Source organism: Recurvomyces mirabilis (assembly GCF_035927965.1).
Source record: "Recurvomyces mirabilis strain CCFEE 5264 chromosome Unknown scaffold_1, whole genome shotgun sequence".
Lineage (NCBI taxonomy): Eukaryota > Fungi > Ascomycota > Dothideomycetes > Mycosphaerellales > Teratosphaeriaceae > Recurvomyces > Recurvomyces mirabilis.
The window spans coordinates 130728-148055 of NW_027041935.1; the positions used below are offsets into that span (position 1 = coordinate 130728).

The 17328-nt window shown below is 52.4% G+C and overlaps 9 protein-coding genes across 9 annotated transcripts; 4 read left to right on the top strand and 5 right to left on the bottom strand.

Moving 5' to 3' along the window:
• Positions 1-40: 40 nt before the first annotated feature.
• Positions 41-1021, top strand: LTS14_000061 (uncharacterized protein; the record flags this gene model as incomplete). The annotated part of the gene is given in 2 exon segments (XM_064832775.1): positions 41-760; positions 776-1021. The coding sequence occupies 2 exon segments, from the start codon at positions 41-43 to the stop codon at positions 1019-1021; spliced, it is 966 nt and encodes a 321-aa protein (XP_064699044.1).
• A 211-nt stretch (positions 1022-1232) lies between these two features.
• Positions 1233-3495, bottom strand: LTS14_000062 (uncharacterized protein; the record flags this gene model as incomplete). The annotated part of the gene is made up of 7 exons (XM_064832776.1): positions 1233-2024; positions 2075-2182; positions 2249-2844; positions 2897-3217; positions 3264-3342; positions 3395-3418; positions 3472-3495. The coding sequence occupies 7 exons, from the start codon at positions 3493-3495 to the stop codon at positions 1233-1235; spliced, it is 1944 nt and encodes a 647-aa protein (XP_064699045.1).
• A 338-nt stretch (positions 3496-3833) lies between these two features.
• LTS14_000063 (uncharacterized protein) lies at positions 3834-5068 on the top strand (the record flags this gene model as incomplete). Its single annotated transcript, XM_064832777.1, has 2 exons — positions 3834-4334; positions 4394-5068. The coding sequence occupies 2 exons, from the start codon at positions 3834-3836 to the stop codon at positions 5066-5068; spliced, it is 1176 nt and encodes a 391-aa protein (XP_064699046.1).
• Positions 5069-5525: 457 nt separating this feature from the next.
• LTS14_000064 (uncharacterized protein) lies at positions 5526-6587 on the bottom strand (the record flags this gene model as incomplete). Its single annotated transcript, XM_064832778.1, has 3 exons — positions 5526-5985; positions 6044-6389; positions 6449-6587. The coding sequence occupies 3 exons, from the start codon at positions 6585-6587 to the stop codon at positions 5526-5528; spliced, it is 945 nt and encodes a 314-aa protein (XP_064699047.1).
• A 337-nt stretch (positions 6588-6924) lies between these two features.
• LTS14_000065 (uncharacterized protein) lies at positions 6925-8685 on the bottom strand (the record flags this gene model as incomplete). The annotated part of the gene is made up of 1 exon (XM_064832779.1): positions 6925-8685. The coding sequence occupies one exon, from the start codon at positions 8683-8685 to the stop codon at positions 6925-6927; it is 1761 nt and encodes a 586-aa protein (XP_064699048.1).
• A 434-nt stretch (positions 8686-9119) lies between these two features.
• LTS14_000066 (uncharacterized protein) lies at positions 9120-10654 on the bottom strand (the record flags this gene model as incomplete). Its single annotated transcript, XM_064832780.1, has 3 exons — positions 9120-9291; positions 9349-10240; positions 10417-10654. The coding sequence occupies 3 exons, from the start codon at positions 10652-10654 to the stop codon at positions 9120-9122; spliced, it is 1302 nt and encodes a 433-aa protein (XP_064699049.1).
• Positions 10655-10845: 191 nt separating this feature from the next.
• Positions 10846-11508, top strand: CDC8 (Thymidylate kinase; the record flags this gene model as incomplete). Its single annotated transcript, XM_064832781.1, has 1 exon — positions 10846-11508. The coding sequence occupies one exon, from the start codon at positions 10846-10848 to the stop codon at positions 11506-11508; it is 663 nt and encodes a 220-aa protein (XP_064699050.1).
• Positions 11509-11919: 411 nt separating this feature from the next.
• Positions 11920-13014, top strand: LTS14_000068 (uncharacterized protein; the record flags this gene model as incomplete). Its single annotated transcript, XM_064832782.1, has 2 exons — positions 11920-12436; positions 12491-13014. The coding sequence occupies 2 exons, from the start codon at positions 11920-11922 to the stop codon at positions 13012-13014; spliced, it is 1041 nt and encodes a 346-aa protein (XP_064699051.1).
• A 1234-nt stretch (positions 13015-14248) lies between these two features.
• LTS14_000069 (uncharacterized protein) lies at positions 14249-15268 on the bottom strand (the record flags this gene model as incomplete). The annotated part of the gene is made up of 1 exon (XM_064832783.1): positions 14249-15268. One exon carries the CDS (start codon positions 15266-15268, stop codon positions 14249-14251), a length of 1020 nt encoding a protein of 339 aa, XP_064699052.1.
• Between the last annotated feature and the right edge of the window lie 2060 nt (positions 15269-17328).

Sequence of the window (17328 nt, forward strand, 5' to 3'; positions counted from 1 at the left end):
TACTGACGAATCACGACACACGTCCCGAGAACCATACGAGATGGCGCCCAACAACAACTCTCTAGACGTCTGCGTCAATTACATCGTGGAGACAGATCGACTGGCGGTCGGGAAGTTCGCGGCTGTGAGCCAATCTCTGGGAGAGGTTCCGAAGACGAGCAAATTGACTAGCAAACGGTTGGACCAAATCGACGACATGCTCACGTGGCTGGAGGATGATGCTCGCATGACTTCAGGACTGAGAGCGCGCTCTATAGCTGAAGACGTCCTTCTCACGATGTTCAACCGAGAGGACTTCCACTTCCCGGATGCACAAAAGTATCAGCAGAAGCCCTCTATTAACGAACGAGTGAAGTGGAATGAAGGACAATCAAGTGAGGCCAACGATGCTGACAGTGCTGTCGATCTGCCTGCGGCAAGGGCAAAGACCACGTCGAAAAGACATCGTACGGAAGATACTGAAGGCGCCGAAAAGCGGGTCGTGTATCCACGAGCGGATCATGCTATTTGGGGTCTAGAAGGAATCATGCATGGTGTAGCCATGTCTATCAGTATGAAGACGAATGGTTCAACGAGGAAGTCACTTCTGTACGACGATCGATACGACACGAGCCGCCGTAGTGCCAAAGCATATGGCCATAACGGCATTGAGGTTGGGATGTGGTATTCACGACAGCTAGTGGCCTGCTTTCATGGTGCGCATGGTCACCAGCAAGCAGGCATATATGGCGACGCCACCACAGGCGCGTACTCTATTGTCGTGAGTGGGCAATAGGACGATCTGGACACCGACCATGGGAATTATCTTTACTACTCTGCTCCGAACAGCCACAACAATGACGACCCAAGACAACCGCCTGAAGCAGGCTCTGGTTCTTTAGCTCTACAGACGTCTATGCGAAAGCAGCGTCCAGTACGTGTGCTTCGAACTTCTACCGGCAAGAGCAAATGGGCGCCATCTCGTGGACTCCGCTACGATGGTCTCTATCTTGTTGTCACACTGAACCATCCAATCAATTGAAAGGGTGGCATGTACGAGCAATTCGGGCTCGAACGGCAGGATAATCAAGTTCCGATTAATCAGAGTAGGCCAAATGCGCTCGACATGAGAGAGGAGACGAGGATTACTGATGGTTATCCTGGTGCTAGAAGATGAGGGGAAACGAAGTGGCGGGAGCAGAGTCTCATGATCACGACGACAAAGATACGAACATCAATGAACAAGAATGATCTCATGAAGATACGCTATCCTCCCAGGCAAACCAGTCAAATGCAGGATCGATCAGATCTGCGAAGGCTGGGTCTGTGAAGTCGAAACCTTGGTCCATGTTTGTCTGCCATAGATCGCGATCCTCCACTCCATCTTGCGCAGTGACAGGCCTATCTTGCCAATCAAGATCTTGTTCTTGGCCAGCAGTATATATCGTTGGTGCGCCAAGGAACTGAAACAGTGGCTCAGCTGTGATGTCGAAGTCGTCTGTCGCAAGTGACTGTGGTGTTGACAAGCTCGCTTTCGTCTTCAGCTCCGTAGCAGAGAATGGCTGGGTATGTTTGCCCGCAGTCTTGCCTCGCCTGTTCAAGACAGATTTGGCATGTCGAACAAACGTGGTAGCGATCGGCTCCAACTTCCCGGCCTGCTGCATCCCACTTGCCATGCTGTTCAGGAACACAGGCAAGCACTCCATCGCCTCTAGCGGCTGTTTGCATCGCTCGGAATTCAGCTTTGCGTCCGACAAGATCTTCGCAAACAAGACGAAGAACGATGTGAATGGCACATATGACAATTGCCACATGAATCCGATGCCGTTGTAGGCTTCCTCGAAGTCGAGCCGGAAGTCTCCCAGCATGTGGAGCATTTTCTGTGAAGTTTCGACGCACTCGTGGCTCCAGGACTTGCGACCTCGTATCAATGATATCTTGAGGTGGTAGTAGGTGAAACGCATGTACTCTCGGCCGCCTTGCACGGCTTTAGTCATTTCTTCATTCAACAGTGGCTGTTCAGCGATAGCAGCAGCCCCTAGTATCTTCATCGTCGTCAGCATATGGCCGCGAGAACTAACAAGTACTATCTGACCTTATCAGCTTGCTCATACCACGCTTCAACATCTCGCTTCGCCTTCTGTAACCTCAGAACGGACGTTTCGGGCTCGTATAGAGCCGACCACACATCAGCCGTGACGGCCTAACGGAATGTGAAACAATCATTAGAAATTCCGGCAATATAGTCAGCGTTCGATCGAGAACTTACCGACACGAGAAACATCTGACGCATGAAATGTGCGCCAAAAAGGAACGCGGGAGTTTCTGATGCTGATGATCCAGCCATGAGCTGAGCCAGACTAGGCATCGGTATTGTCTTGATCAGTGCTCTATGAAACGTCGCAGACCTTCCAAAGATGAGAGCCAAGGATTGATCAAGGCAGTTCAGCAGCCAGAACAAGATCTGACGACGCTCTCTGGTTGCCGGCTCGAGATGGCGGGAATCGACCCGGAGGCTCTGAAGCATACGGCAAGCGCTGGACACCAGCATCCAGCATAGCGAAGGCGTAGTGAACTCCTGAATGTCGCAAGCAAGAAGTACTAGTGCTTGTATGGCGGGGTCGCTGGGGTGTAGCAACACGCGTATGTCGTTGAATGCTAGCCAAAGATTTGCTCGTATGGCAGTCTTGTCAGCCTCGGTGTGGCCTGACTTTCCACGCATGTTTCCGAATGTGATTGCGTAGAACATGACTAGCCAAGCAGTGTCGCGGATCTCGTCCACGCGATTTGATGATAGCAGATCTATGACGTGCTGCGGAGCAGCTGTCAACAATGGAAATCCATCCTTGAGTGCGTGCAAGAAGTCTGTCCATGAGTCCAATCAGTGGAAGCCATTTTCATGGCCAGCGTATCTCACCTTGCACCCAAAAAGCAGTCTTCTCCTTCGCAAACAATTGGAAGCCCCTGGAGGGTCGGGTAACACTGCTGGAAATCTGATTGGACTCTCCCAGCTCAGGCCAAAACGTCGAGTAGAGACCGGAGAGAGATGTGAGTGCTCCAAGCGGCTCACGGCTTTCCAGCTCATGCTCGCCTGCGAGTTGATCCCGGGTATCGTCAATGTCTGCTTCAATCTGTGGCTGAAGATCCACCTTGTTGGTCTTGGTGTCGTCAGATTCATTCACATCTAGTGCCGGTGCTGTATCGTCGTGGTCGTTGCGTTTGCGTTTGCGCCGAAGGACTTGCTGCGTTAGTTCCAGTCGTATGAGCGAAGCTGATGCACATACCTCCAGAACGAGAGTAGACACATGTTGCAGCTTGGTTTATACATCGTTGACAGCCACTGAGCATGCGATTGCAGGTAACCTGTATGATGATGAGCGTCGGAAGCGAGTAATTCGCGGCACATTGAGCATACCTTCTTCGCGCGGCAAGAATCGCACTGCACGTTCGATCAGCATGTCAGTCTGTCGAAGAAGGCTCTGGGAAACACACAGCATACTTGCCAAGGTCTGCCATACTAGGCTCGCAATTTAAGATAGGGAGTCGCGGGCGATAGGCAAGTGGAGTGAAATGGTGTCGTGAACTCAACCCGGAGCTTGCGTCGGAACTTATCTTACCTCAAATTCCGGCCAACGAAAGCACGTACTTCTGTGGCTGCACCGGCACTTGCACAGTGTAACATCTTCACAATGTAGGTACATATGTTAGCTAGGTCTGTTGAATTCAACAAAAGTACAGACCTGTTTTACAGTAGACAACTGCGTGATCAATCCATGTTTCAATTCGTCAGGCATCTCCTCACGAAGTCCCTCAAGATTATTACTCGTCAATACTCAACTGCCATCACCACCAACATGTCCATACCACCAATAGCAATCCTCGGCGCAGGTCCGAGTGGCTTACTTCTCGCTCGACTACTCCACCTCCACAGAATACCACACACAGTTTTTGAACGTGACGCACATCGCTCAGATATCGGCCAAGGTGGAACCCTTGACGTGCACGCCGAGACAGGCCAGCTCGCACTCAAGAAAGCTGGACTACTGGAAGCATTCAAGGCCAAAGCACGTTATGATGCCCAGCGTATGGTGATCTTCAATAAAGAAGGCGAAGCGGCATTGACGCTCGATGGTACCGATGGCGAAGGAAGACCGGAGATCGATCGTCGGGACTTGCGAGGGCTGCTGCTGGATAGTGTACGGGAGGAGAGTATCGTATGGGGTGCGAAAGTCGCGGCTGTGAGGAGAAGTCCGGTCGATCAGAGCATGGAGGTAGAGTTGGTGGACGGTCGTGTACATCGTGGATTTGGGCTTGTCGTTGGAGCTGACGGGACTTGGACGAAGGCCAGAGAACTGGTAAGTGATCAAAATCGTCTATAATTACCTACCTATGCGGCCAGCTGATGATGTGATAGGTCACGAAAGCAAAGCCAGTATACTCCGGCTACCACTACATCACGGCCATGATCCCGAAAACAAGTCCCTATCACACGAAAGCCACGTCACTCGTAGGAGCTGGTGGGATCATGGCCACAGGTAGTCGTAGACAAATTGCCGCACAGCGCATGACCGACGACAGCTACAGCGTAGCAATCGGCCTTGCGTTGCCCGAGAATTGGAGTAGACAAACCGCGAACGCCGAGCTCTTGAAAAACACATCCACCTTCAAAGACTGGGCAATGACCGAGAAGTTCTCCGGCTGGTCGACCAGAGTCACGGATCTCATCAAAAATAGCGAAGGCGCATGCCGAGCCTGGCCGTTGTACGCCATGCCAGTAGAGTCGCTATCCTGGGAGACCGTGCCTGGCGTGGCGTTGATTGGCGATGCAGCCCATGTGAGCACGCCATTTGCAGGCGAGGGTGTGAATTGCTCACTGCACGATGCCCTTCAGCTCGCGGAACAGATCGTCAAGCATGGCCTCGACGATTTGACGAGCGCAGTGTCTGAGTACGAGAAGTTTATGTTCCCGCGAGCGATAGCGATGATCACGGAGAGCCAGGCCAATGGCGAGATGTTGTTTGCGGAAGATGCTCCTAGAGGTTTTGTCGAGGTCTTTAGTGCTTTTGCTAACGCCGAGAAGCAAGGGTGATGGGGTCATATTGCCCTATAGTTCAACGTAGAGATTTTAATAATGTAGATGCTTGTTTGGGAGAGCTCTGCATCGAAACACGGAGTAGATGTTCGCCTTGGAGGGGTGGCTGGCTGGCTGTGGATCAATCCCGAGGATATCCATGTATTTTCACTCGTTTGTTCATCCAGGACGTATATCATAAGTTAGCTATATCTTCAATAGAATTGCACGGAGGACGCAAACATCATAATAACGCCACATCTACGACAGACGCTGTCAACCATGCATTGGAGTATTTCTTGTTGTCATAGATAGCTGCAGATCTAGCTGCGCCCATACGCTTTGACCTCGGAGGTAGCATCTCCATCGTCCCGTAAACCCACCACAAATCACGATGATTCCATCTCGTCACATAGCGTACACTCAATCATTTCCCATCCCGTCCGCGCCATTTCGACGCCAGCCAACGCCTTGCTTAAACATCGAGACCGTCAACGACGGTGCCCTTCTTCCAATCATAACACATCTTGCGGGCGGTCTCCTCGGCCGCGTCGTCGGAGACCAAGGCACCCACCATATACAATGCACCATCCATGCCAGAGGTGACGCCGCTGGTGGTCAGGACACGCAGCCCACCGAGACGCAGGTTGGCGCGCTTAAGAACGCTCTCACGGCGCATATTGCTCATCTTGAGGCTGATGCTTCCCTTGCGAGCATTAGATGCGCGTCTGCCTGAGCCGTTCGACCTCTCCTCGATGGGAGAGATGCCTGCTTGCGAGGAGCGCCTGCGTTTCTGGTCCTTGTACTCTTTCCTGCTCATAATGTATGGATTGTCCTCCTCGTTCTCGCCAAGCTCGAAGCGAAGGTTATTGACGACGTAGCGAGCTTCCATGACATCGCAGCGATCAGCCATGTCGCGCTGGGCGGCGTTAGAGCTGAGAAAGCTATGGTCAGTAAAGCGACAAGTCGTTCGTGGATGGGCTTCCAGCTTACCAGATGATCTCCATCTTGGTGATGAAGTCAGGATGGGTAGTAGCAGACAGGCCGCTCAATATACCCAACTCGGCCAAGATGAGGGATCCGGTACAGACCGACATCAGGGTACGCTCACGGGCCGGATTCTTCTTCTGCAATTCCGTGAATGCCTTGATGATGCTGAAGGGCTGGTCCTTGGTCTTCAACAAAGGCTCGGTGCCGCCGCCAGGGATGACGAGGATGTCGATCTCGGCCAGACGCTTCATGGCCTCTTCATATGTGATGTGGGCACGGAGAGATGCGCCTTCCATGGTAGGCACGTGCTCGTTGGTGGCCGCGAAGATTACACGGAACGCTTTGGATTCTGTTTGCAAGCATTAGAACGTATTTTTGAGATGATGAGCGATTGCTAACGAGCCGTACCTGGATCGTTCTTGTCATGCCTAGCAGAGCTGAAGACCTCCAATGGCCCAACAAGGTCCATGGCATTCATGCCTTCATGCATGGTAATGAGGACCTTGATTGGCTCATGATGGCCGTCCTCCTCGATTATTGCACTCATTGCACCGGTATTGTGATGATGATAGATGGGAAGAAGTGTTTGTGATTGTTGAACAAAGGTTCAAGAAGAACACGAAAGACTCATTGGAGGTATGTTGTCACGGAGCTCACAGGTCGTGTGAGCTCCCCCGCATCTTGACCATGGCGCTGGTATGCTTTGGGTTAGATCTGCATTAGCTTCCCTGGCCCTGAAACGGTTGTATGACAAGGGCACGTGAGGCAGTCCTCGAGGTCAAATGCGATGCAATACATGCGCTACGAACGAGCAGAGATACTCAAAAAGCCAACGCCGTCATGTCATGGTGTGCTTTGAAATTGGACATTTCCTTCGGTCTACTTCAAGACCAAAACCAGCCCTTGAACTTCGGCTTCTCCACGGTCTGCTCGGGTTGATGTCGGTCATGCTTGGGTTCGTGGTACGTATGTATCTTTTCTTCTGATTCTTCCCTTCCATCTGCAAACTTCTGCTTCAAAGTCACAGTCGTCGTGGTCGTGCCATCAGGATGACGGGTCGTTCGAGTTGTCGTCAGCGAGGAGAGGACGTCGACTTTTTGCTTTGGCTCGTGCACATCTAGGGGAGCAAACGATCCTTTCTGAGCATCATGGGTCCTATTTGTATCGTTGTCAAGCTTCGATACGCCCAATGCCTCGCGCTGCTGTTCGAGTGCTTCCAGCTGATACACCAGTTCCTCTATATTCTGCGTGACCTCGCTTTCTGGTAAATTGGTGACATCCGCGATAGTTCCATGAATTCTGTGCCATTCACTGAGTTTAAGTAGGGTTGCGAGGCCGTCGCCACGCTCCACGGCGTCGCAGAGAGCTACCTCCACGTCGTCAAGATCCTCGTACAATTTCCAAGCTGCCCCTGGTCCACTTCCCACCTCTTCGCCCACGGTCGTAGAAGTTGCGGCTGCGGCCGCGGCTGCGACCTTCTGTTTCTGCTGTGCACTCAACAGGCGATCTCGATTTTGCTGCTCAAGCTGCGCAAGCTGCTGCTGATAGTCTAGAAGAGCTGGGTTTTTGTGTTCGACAACAGCTTCCTTGTCGAGTTCCTCGTACAAATCCTGCTCAACCAAGCCCTGTTGGCCACCACAGACCACACCACTGGGTGCGGCGGGAGTCGCGATCTCGTCAGCGAGTTGTTGAGCATCAGGGTGGCGCATGATTGATTCTGCCTGGACCACTAGTCCGAGCTTCGGCGCTGTCTTGTGAAACATACTGTTGTAGAGCGCTGGCAGCTGAGGAGGCAAGATACCACGACATTGTAGGCTTAGCATCCAGTCCAGTCCTGGGCCAGTGTGCGTAGATTGTATTTCGCCGCGTGGTCTGGCACCGATTCGCTCCTCTGAATGCATCGGCTTGTCAAGTGCTGCGTTCAGTAGATCCTCGAAAGCTGCGCGCCATAGAGAATTGTCGGGCTGCTGAGTGGCTTCAAGCGTTATGGGCGAGTACGGACTGCGTTTGAACCAGTCAATACTTAGCCATCTATGATCGTAAGGACCGAAGCGGAAGATGGCAGTCGAAGGTGCGTTGTAGCCGCTGTCAGATTGATAGTAGCATGCGCCTCCAGGTGAGAGCATAGGTGCGGCAAAAGCGTCCAGCCCACGAGATGCCGGATCGTGATACAGTCGTCTGATCTTGTCCTCGTCAACATGCGCGTTACGGCGGTAGGCTTCACGCAGAAGCATGAGGGTGGCGTTCGTTGCCTCGTCCTTCGTTTCCTTGCTCGAGCGCTCATTCAGCATAGCGCAATGGTCAGGCGAGTCGTCCAAGCCAGTCCACCTTTGCCACACCTCGAGATCATCTGCCTTTCGCCTCTCGCGCTCGGCTTCCATCTTCGCGCGTAGCTCCGCGATGTTGTTGGGCAGACTTCTGAAGCTGTCGGCCAGACTGTTCAGGTTCGTGTCCACAAAGTCCTTGAATGATAGAAAGAAATTCGAGTTGTTACGGGATGATTTGTTGTCCGTCCGGATGTCGTGTTGGAAGCGCTGGCCTTCTTCGTGGAACTCCTGCATGAATTTGTCGTGGCCTTCCTGCATCTTACGGAAGACATCACTGGGAAAGCCACTCTTATCATCGTTCCGGTCGCTGCCGCTCATCTTGACCGCTCGAGTCTTGCTATTTGTTGATAGTTCTATGAATGTCCACGACTGACGCCTTGATGAAGCTCGAGTGCGATGTGTCAGAGCAAAGCGGGGTATGATTGGCTGATAAGCTCCATTCACTTAGTGTCTGTGCTCCTGGCCCTCACCATGAATCCATGTGACCACTACTGGCTGGAAAACTACAACTTGAGTCTGGCAAGATCAGACGACCAGTTGTTCACCACTCGTACATTCATTCTGACAGTCATGGGAGCACACGAGAACTGTAAAGGCAGCATGTTCAGCTGGCGACTGGCAAAAGGGACACATATGTAACAGCTCTCTGTTAGCATGACAGACTTCGAAGCTGACCTTGCCACCATTTGTGCTGCTGGTCCTGTAATGTACTCGAATGATCGGTAAAGTCTTGGCAAGTCGGAGATAGTAAGTCATAACTGCTTCTCAGCGAAGCCTTGCTGTTGCAGCGTGTTCGAGTCAGCATCAAGCTTGACACTCTTTGACCCAGCCACAGCTTCCTTGCGATCGTCGAGTGTGTTGTATGCTGGCCTGTTCTTCCGCTGTTCTCCTGGACCTTCTGACTTGTACTGGTAGCCTCTTACCCTATCGATCTTGTCAGCATGGCAAGTTCTCCTTCGTCTTCACGTTTTATGAGCTTACCTTGGGCCCTCGCCTGTCTTTGCGGGTAGTTGGCTTTCGTACGCTTGCTGAAATCTTTCGACGTCTCGATTGTAGGTTCCTTCTACTAGACTCCGTCGTATGCTTCGGAAGAATGACTCGATGATGTGGTGGTTGTGTATCTGGAGAAGCACCCATGCGAGCATCTCTTTGGCACTCAATAGGTGTTGAATATATGCTCTGTGATGATCGGTACATGCATAGCATCCACAGTCCGGTGTCAGTGGCGAGCAATCGGCTGCGTGCTCGATTGACCACATATCGACGCCCAGTGGCAGTGGTTCGTCTCGGCAAACATCGTTTGGAGCTGGGAAGGCGAAGCTCAAGGCGATCCCGTTATCAGTGGCCTCACTCGTGAAAGGTATGGTGCAGACATCTATGCCGAGCCTGATGTGCCTGAGCACTTCTTGAGGAGTTGCAGGTGAGGTGAATCCTAGGCGTGGCAGGGGTCCAAGCTCCATTGGTAGATTCTCGAGGGTCGAGAGGTCGTGTATGACCAGACCAGAGACATCCTTCGCGGCATGGTCCCTGACAGACTCAATGTAATAAGATTGGTTCCTGCAGGCGACAGGGAGCAAAGAGGCGAAGAGCTTCGCCTGAGGCATACTGGCTTGCCTCCGTGCTTCAACGTGATCGTTGAGCCATTGTGTGCTACGATCGACGGCCCTCTCCACCCGCCTATTGCCTAAAGCACGTCCGTACGGTACGTCTGCTAGGGACAAGACAATATCAGGCTGCACATGCTGTACACCTTCGATGTAGTCGTCCGAATGCAGTGCTTTGAAGCCTACAGCAGTGCACACTGCGATGGTCCCGGCCGTATTTGGGTTCGCAGCAGGAGGGGCTACGGGTGGTGTTCGTCTCGCACCAAGAACTAGGAGAGTAGAGTCGGGAAGAGCGGTGAAGCGGCGTAAAGGTGATGAGCCATCAGGTGGTTGAAAGTGGTATATGGGAGGTACCTTTTGAGGAGAGCGTTCTATGACTTACCTCTCTGTAAGCATCGCTGTCAGCCAGGACGCGCGAGGTAGGTGGACGTGTGGATTTACTTACAATCTTCTAGTCCTACGTAGACGCCCTGGATTGACGTGCTTCGGACGAAGTTGTCTGGTGTAATATGAGGTACTACACCACGAGATGTGCTGGCCAGGTAGTGCGGTGTCTCTATCACGGCACGACCAGGCAGGACCAGTCGACCAAGTCGTGCACCAATGCCTGCTGTCGTTGCTTGTACGATACTGAACATCTCGTCTGGTAGCTGATCAAAATGCTTCTGGACCTGAGTGCCCATAGTTGACCTGCTCATAACGTACACACTAGTGTTGTGGGCATTTGTAGATCAAGGACGCTATGAACCAGTGGATAGAATCGTGCTCACGAAAGAAAAGTCAATTTCGCGGCGACGTGAGGCAACGCGCCGTCCAGAATTTCGTGCAGCAAGCGATCATCACGGATACAAAGTGATATACACATACCGATACCATGGCGCCCAACAGAGGCACTCTCATCGTCCTGGAAGGTCTAGACCGCTCAGGCAAATCAACCCAATGCGAACGCCTCGTCTCCCATCTCCGCCACACAACAGGCCAAGAAGTCTCACACCTGCGCTTCCCAAACCGCACCACACCCATAGGCCAAATGATTAACAGCTACCTAGCCGGCTCAACACAAACCGAAGATCACGTAATCCACCTTCTCTTCTCCGCCAATCGCTGGGAAAGCGCCGCGGAGATTGAGAGGTTGGTGGCGGAAGGCACGACGGTGGTTATCGATCGATACTACTATTCTGGATGTGTATATACTGCTGCCAAGCAGATTCCTGACATGGGCTTAGAGTGGTGCCGGCAGCCTGAAGTTGGACTGCCGCGACCCGACGTCTGTGTCTTCTTGGACGTCAGTGCCAAGGCTGCTATGAGCAGAGGTGGGTATGGTAGCGAGAGGTATGAAAGGAAGGAGATGCAGGATCGGGTGCGAGAGCTCTTTGGCGAGCTCAGAAGGCATCGCGATGAAGGGGAGGATATTATGGTCGTTAATGCTGATCGTTCTATTGAGGAAGTGGGCGAGGAGACCACAAGCATCGTTGCTGAAGTGGCCAAGAAGGTCACTGCATCTCAGCAATCACTCAGGAAAGTCGAGGCGTGGTGACCGTTCTCGAGCTCCAGTATGGCATTGATAACAGCTTGATCGACACCCATCCTTCACCAATCTGGCAATACCGCAGTCGGTCAGAAGTTACTGCGAGATCTTACGAATGACTCCTGCACTTGCAAATCGTCGGCAGTACTCGATACAGAAGGTCCGCATCTTAAAATTGTGCTGCCATGCCTTTCTTACAAATCGAGTTGGCATTTTGGGGAGAACGAGAACGAATCCAATGCCGATCATGCAGGTCCGAACTTTTCGACTTCACCCCTCACTCTGCAACAGACGACATATATAAATCACAATGCCACACGGAACGAACTTTCTGAAGTCGTGTACGAATACCTGGTCATTACGAAGTCTCTACACGATCATCGATTCCTCAGCTCTGTCCAACATCGTTTTCCGCCCAAGATGACTTCAGGCAAAAGCGTCTTCATAGTCGGTCCAGGCTTCATTGGCTGGAATGTCCTGGAACTACTCCTCGGAGAAGAATATTCGGTAACGGGCTTTGTCCGCAGGAAGGAACATGGCGAGCAGATCAAGGCATCGGGAGCATCAGTCGTGATGGGTGATCTGAACGACAAGGAAATTATCACACAGCAGACCTTACAGCACGATATTGTACTCCACACTGCAACCGCAGACCACTTGCCTTCGGTTGAGGCTATCTTGGAAGGGGTCAAGCAGCGTGCACAGGACGGAAAGTCGACGTTGTTCATCCATACTTCTGGAACTAGCGTGCTGGACGATGATGCGAAGGGCATGTTCAAGAACGATAAGATCTATCACGATGACAAGCGCGAGGAGATCGATAGTGTGCCCGATAGTGCACCGCATCGCGAGATAGACCTTGCTATCGTCAGAGCTCAGAAGGAGTTGGGTGAGAAAGCTAAGCTGGCTATCATGATTCCTCCTTGTATCTATGGCTGTACGTGGCTTGTGAAGTGCCCTGCTTTCGATCACTCTGCTGACTTCATACCAGTCAACCCAAAGCACGAACGTCTGACCATTCAGATCCCGACGATGACTCGCTTTGCGCTGAAGCACGGCTATGCGCCTCAAATCGGCAAAGGCGCAGCTGTGGAAAGCAACATCCATGTCATGGATCTCGCCCGAGCATACATCGTATTGCTCCACCACATGGAGCGTGCTACCGCCAGCGAGGCCCTGAGCAATCCGTACTACTTCTGCGAAAGCACAGGCGGAGATGAACCCTCCTGGCATGAAGTGGCGACTGTGATCGGAGAAGCACTCCATGAAGCTGGCAAAATTAAGAACAAGGAGCCGAAGACTGTGTCGAAGGAACAATATGGTGATCTGTTTGGCGAAGGTAACGATGCTGTGATCGGTCTGAATAGTCGAAGTCGGGCTGTAAGGTTACGACAGCTGGGTTGGGAGCCGAGAGAAAAGGACTGGAAGGCTAGTTTGGTCGAGGATGAGCTGCCGCAGATCTTGAAGGAGGAGGTGGGTGGGTTTGCTGGGTATAAGGGTGTCGCTGTCAAGTAGGCGTTGTGTATGTGTCCTCTTTGGTAGGAAACGTTGCTGCGGGTGTTTTTCTGATGGTGCTTCATGCGTGGTAACCCTGACCGTCGATCAGACCTTCCGAGTATGCCTTTGGCGTGTGGGACGACAGCCAAGCGTCGTTTAGTAGTGCGTCCCGGTGTTTCGTGAGTACGACAGCTATATCCTGATCATAGGCATCAATCATAGGATCTTTGACGAGTACCCGAAACTGTAATTTGGAAAGCTCGAACATCCCACTGCTCTGCAGACTTCGCGCACTGAGGTGCAGCATGCGGATGAGCTTCTCCTGGTTCTGATCTTCACTTTGAAAAAGATGATTCAAGACTCCAAGAGTGTAGCCGGGAGAGGACACGGACTGACCAAAGCTCCCTTCCAGCAAAGCGATGGTGCGAGCCTGAACTTCGACGACGGTGTGTAGTTGAACGATAAAGATCTTGATTGCTGCGCGGGCGACAGGCGAAAGCGACTTCAGCCAAGTGAAGGGCTCTTGATAAGCGGCGGATGCGGTCATGATTTAGCGGAATGTGTTGACAGAGTAGAAGATAGGCAGCGCTTCGTGTCGAATCTGTTTGCACAAGAAGAGCAGTGGCGGGATTTGGCAGTCGGTGATGAGAACGTCGGAGTTTTGCCGTAGACACTCGGTATAGATCTGGTCTCGCAGCTCGCGTGGGATGGTCTTCATGAGTACGAAGAGGGTGGTCGCGTTGTTTGAGGTTGAGTTGGTCGCCATTCCGATTGCTTGGAGCGGCAAGGCGACGGAAGATGTAATTTCTGGCCTTGAGATCAAGTCGACTACGTAATGTCGTGTTCGAGATGATTGTGGTGCCGATAGCCGGGTCCCGATACGGTGAAGGAGGCGTGGCAGAATTCCTCCTAGATCTGCAGCTGAAGCATGGAGTGAGTAGTGTTCAAGAGGAGAGGGAAGAGGAAGAGGCTATGTTTGAGGTGGCAAAGCGAACATGAGAAGAGCACTACACTGTATGAAGTGACGTTGGATCAACATTAGTGTCACATGTGACCTCGAGGGTTCGCACCCTCCATTTGCATACCGCAATTACCTAGACCACCTGATCCTGCTATAATGTCCGGTCCTCCTCCCTATGCATTGGTATCCAGTCGAAGATTGACGCTAACAAAAGACCATGCAAACCCAAGCCTCTCGCTGTCGATTGCCTGCCGGCTAGTATATCTCAAAGCCGTCCTGTTCACTCACACCTCAATCGCTCAAATCAGGGTTCGCCACGAAAAGCCGACCAGCACTCATAGTCATGGTCCTGTCGTCCACACTGCCTCGTCGCTGCAGCTCATCCGAGGTCTTCTTGTTCGGCGGCTGCTCACGAGTCTCCGTTCGGTAGGGTAGTCCGGTGACGCCACCAAATCCTGCTTCTTCGCCACTGCTACCACTACCGCCTTGCCCGCCTGATTGCTGGAAGTAGTCACCCTGCTCTCCGTATTGATCAGGCGGCATGGGCGTGTCTTCTTCTGCCAGGTCGCCCATGCTCTCAACTGGGCTGTGGCCGTTCGAGGGAGTGGAAGTATTACTGTAGCCTCGTCCAGAATGCATTGTGCCGTGCTGTCCACGATTACCACTTCCCAAGCTCGATCGTCCACTACCTGTCCGGGAGTGGTAGCGGTTGTTCTGGGCAGCATTGCCTTCCTCATCGCTATCACCCTCATCTACTTCACTAGCGCTCAGCCGCATCGGCACTCCCACGCCACCAAGATTCGGTCCACCGGTATATGTGCTTGCCTTGGGGGCGCCATGATGTCTGATCTTGCTCCTCACGCCGCCGACCATGCCTGAGCTGCTGGTGCTCGTCCGCATGCTCGATGCTGTGTTGTGATGTCCTCCTGCTACCTCCATTGCTGCTCTCATCTTTGCCGCTCGTTGTGCTGCGAGAATTCGTGGGTCTTCATGTTGAGCTCGGTCACACCATACAGTTGCTTTCTGCTTGCGCATCAATGCGACGTAGGAGGTCGGTGAGGACGAGCCGGTGCTGCGGGACGAGGTAGACCGACGAGGAGCGGAGCTTGTGCTGTACGCCGAATTCGTTGGTGCTCGTTGAAGGCCAGTGTTGGTGGAGGTCGACGAGGACGAGGTGGCATTGGAGGGTGTGCGCCGAGTGTGTTGGCTGTACTGCTGCTGCTGTTGTTGTGCCATGTTGTACTGTGATGCCGGTGGGCCTGTCAGACCAGAAGAGGTCCTTGGATACCCTGCTTGAGATTGACTAGCCATTGCTGACGATCCAGCATAGCTCGGAAGCGGTTTGCGGTGCGGGTGCATGATTACTGCTGACATTGTAACGTTCCAGTGTCTCAGAAACGGCTCGGTGTGCCGAATCCGATTTTTTTCGTCGGTATGTATGTGTGCAACGCTATGTCCTGGTCGATGGTAGTCGTTAGGAAGGAAGGTGAGATGTGGTCGAACGATAATGCCTCAGCCACGTTGCGGATGTAGAGGTACTGTAGATACGAGCCAGCCGCGAGCTGCCCAGTTCCAGATGTCGATTTTACCAAAGCTTGCGCAAGATAGACCTGCAAGATAGACCTGCAAGACACGCAGGGGGCTCAAGTTCTGCAGGGCGGGGTTAGGTCTTTGAGAGTAGATCGATGACCCCTGTCGTTGATCAGATTGTCGGTAGTACAGTATGTATACAGTATTCATCCAGAGTGGCAGATTGTCGCAAATGTTGGCAGAGATGGCTGATAAGGAAAGTAATTGATGGTGATGAAGCCGCGCAAAGAAGACTACGACGTCCAGGACCTACCACCAAACTCAACTGCGTGGCCCACGTTTCGACAGTTGCAATGGTTTGGCGGCCGCTCCGGCAAGTTGTGGAGAATCGTTCAGCTTTCACGCTTCTGCATGCACGGTCGTGGATCTGGGCTGTAATCTCTGGCCAAGTACATCACTATTGGTGTGGTCAGTCAATAATATACTCACGATCATGGTCACTACGGACGCATCACGAGTGGCATTTGTTTGCGAAGCTCTTCGTATCTGCTATTTCTATCAACAGATCGGCGTGCTCTCGCATGGCATGCTGCGATGGTATGCAGCGGCAAGGCTAGTGACTGAGCCGTTTACAGTTTTCCTTCAGCTCCGAGGCGACGGAGCGAATCACGAGCTGGAGAACTTACAAACGTTGTGCTTGGCTTCGTGTCGTCCTAGTACATCGCCGCTGGTTGAGAGCTAGCCCGACGATGGAGCTGTGGTTGCAGGCCGAAGACGAAGGGAAGTGGAGGAGAGTCGTTGCTAAGCATGTGTAATCATGTGCACCTTTTCAATGTAACGACAGGATGATGTCAATTGGCGTGAGCAATTGCGAGATACGAAGCCGGTTTGGTATGGAGACGAGATTGCAAGCGCGGAGTACCTGGGCTATATGTGAGGACATTGGACGTCGCCAGAAGCGCCAGCGGCCAGACATCAGACGTAAACCACCATCGCACAGACATAGGGAGTTCTCTCGGATCATATAACGACCAGTTCTCGCAGAGATGTGGACAACGTCATGCATCGTGATCCTTCCGAACTGACATCCCCAGATGATCCGATTATCCCAATTATGTCGCATGAAGCCTTGGTTTAAGATTTGGCGAATGGATGAGTGAAGTTGGCTTGCCGTCATGGCTCCCATTCCGAAGCCTCAATTGCCAGTGCGGGAGAGTAGTGCAAATTGGCGATTGTGCTGTGGAATCCACCACTTATATCTCGTCATGAATAAGATGCCTTCGAGCATCAGATAGCGACCGCTGTATTCGTCCTCAGTCATCACCAGTATGGCGCCCGGCCCTATCTGCCGTCAAGATAGCTCCTTAATAAGATGACCCATGGCAGGACAACGAGATTCCGACGCAATCGGTACACACAACCCAATTCGGTTGCCGGTTACGACGAATGCGGCATCTCTCGAACGCCACAAACTAAAACTACATTTAAGCCTCTTGCTCCTCCTGCCACCAGTTTTTACACGACTCGGGATAGGGCGCATCGCACAAGGTTGGCCACAAGCCTGCATATCAACAGATCTTCGGGTCAGGGCATGTCGTACAGATATCTATTTGGAGGACCCGAAGATCGATGTCACACAGCGCTCCGTACCGCTAGGGTGGTGAGCTTCTTTCCGTTGTGACGGTAGCTTTCCACGACATCGTATCTGGAAGGCCACACCACTACTGCGAAACATGCGAAATGTCAAGACCTAGAAGCTATGGATCTCGTTTTGCCAGAATCGTGCACTTGACCGTTGGGCGTACGCTCGATAGTCTGTCAGATTGGACACGGATGGGGAA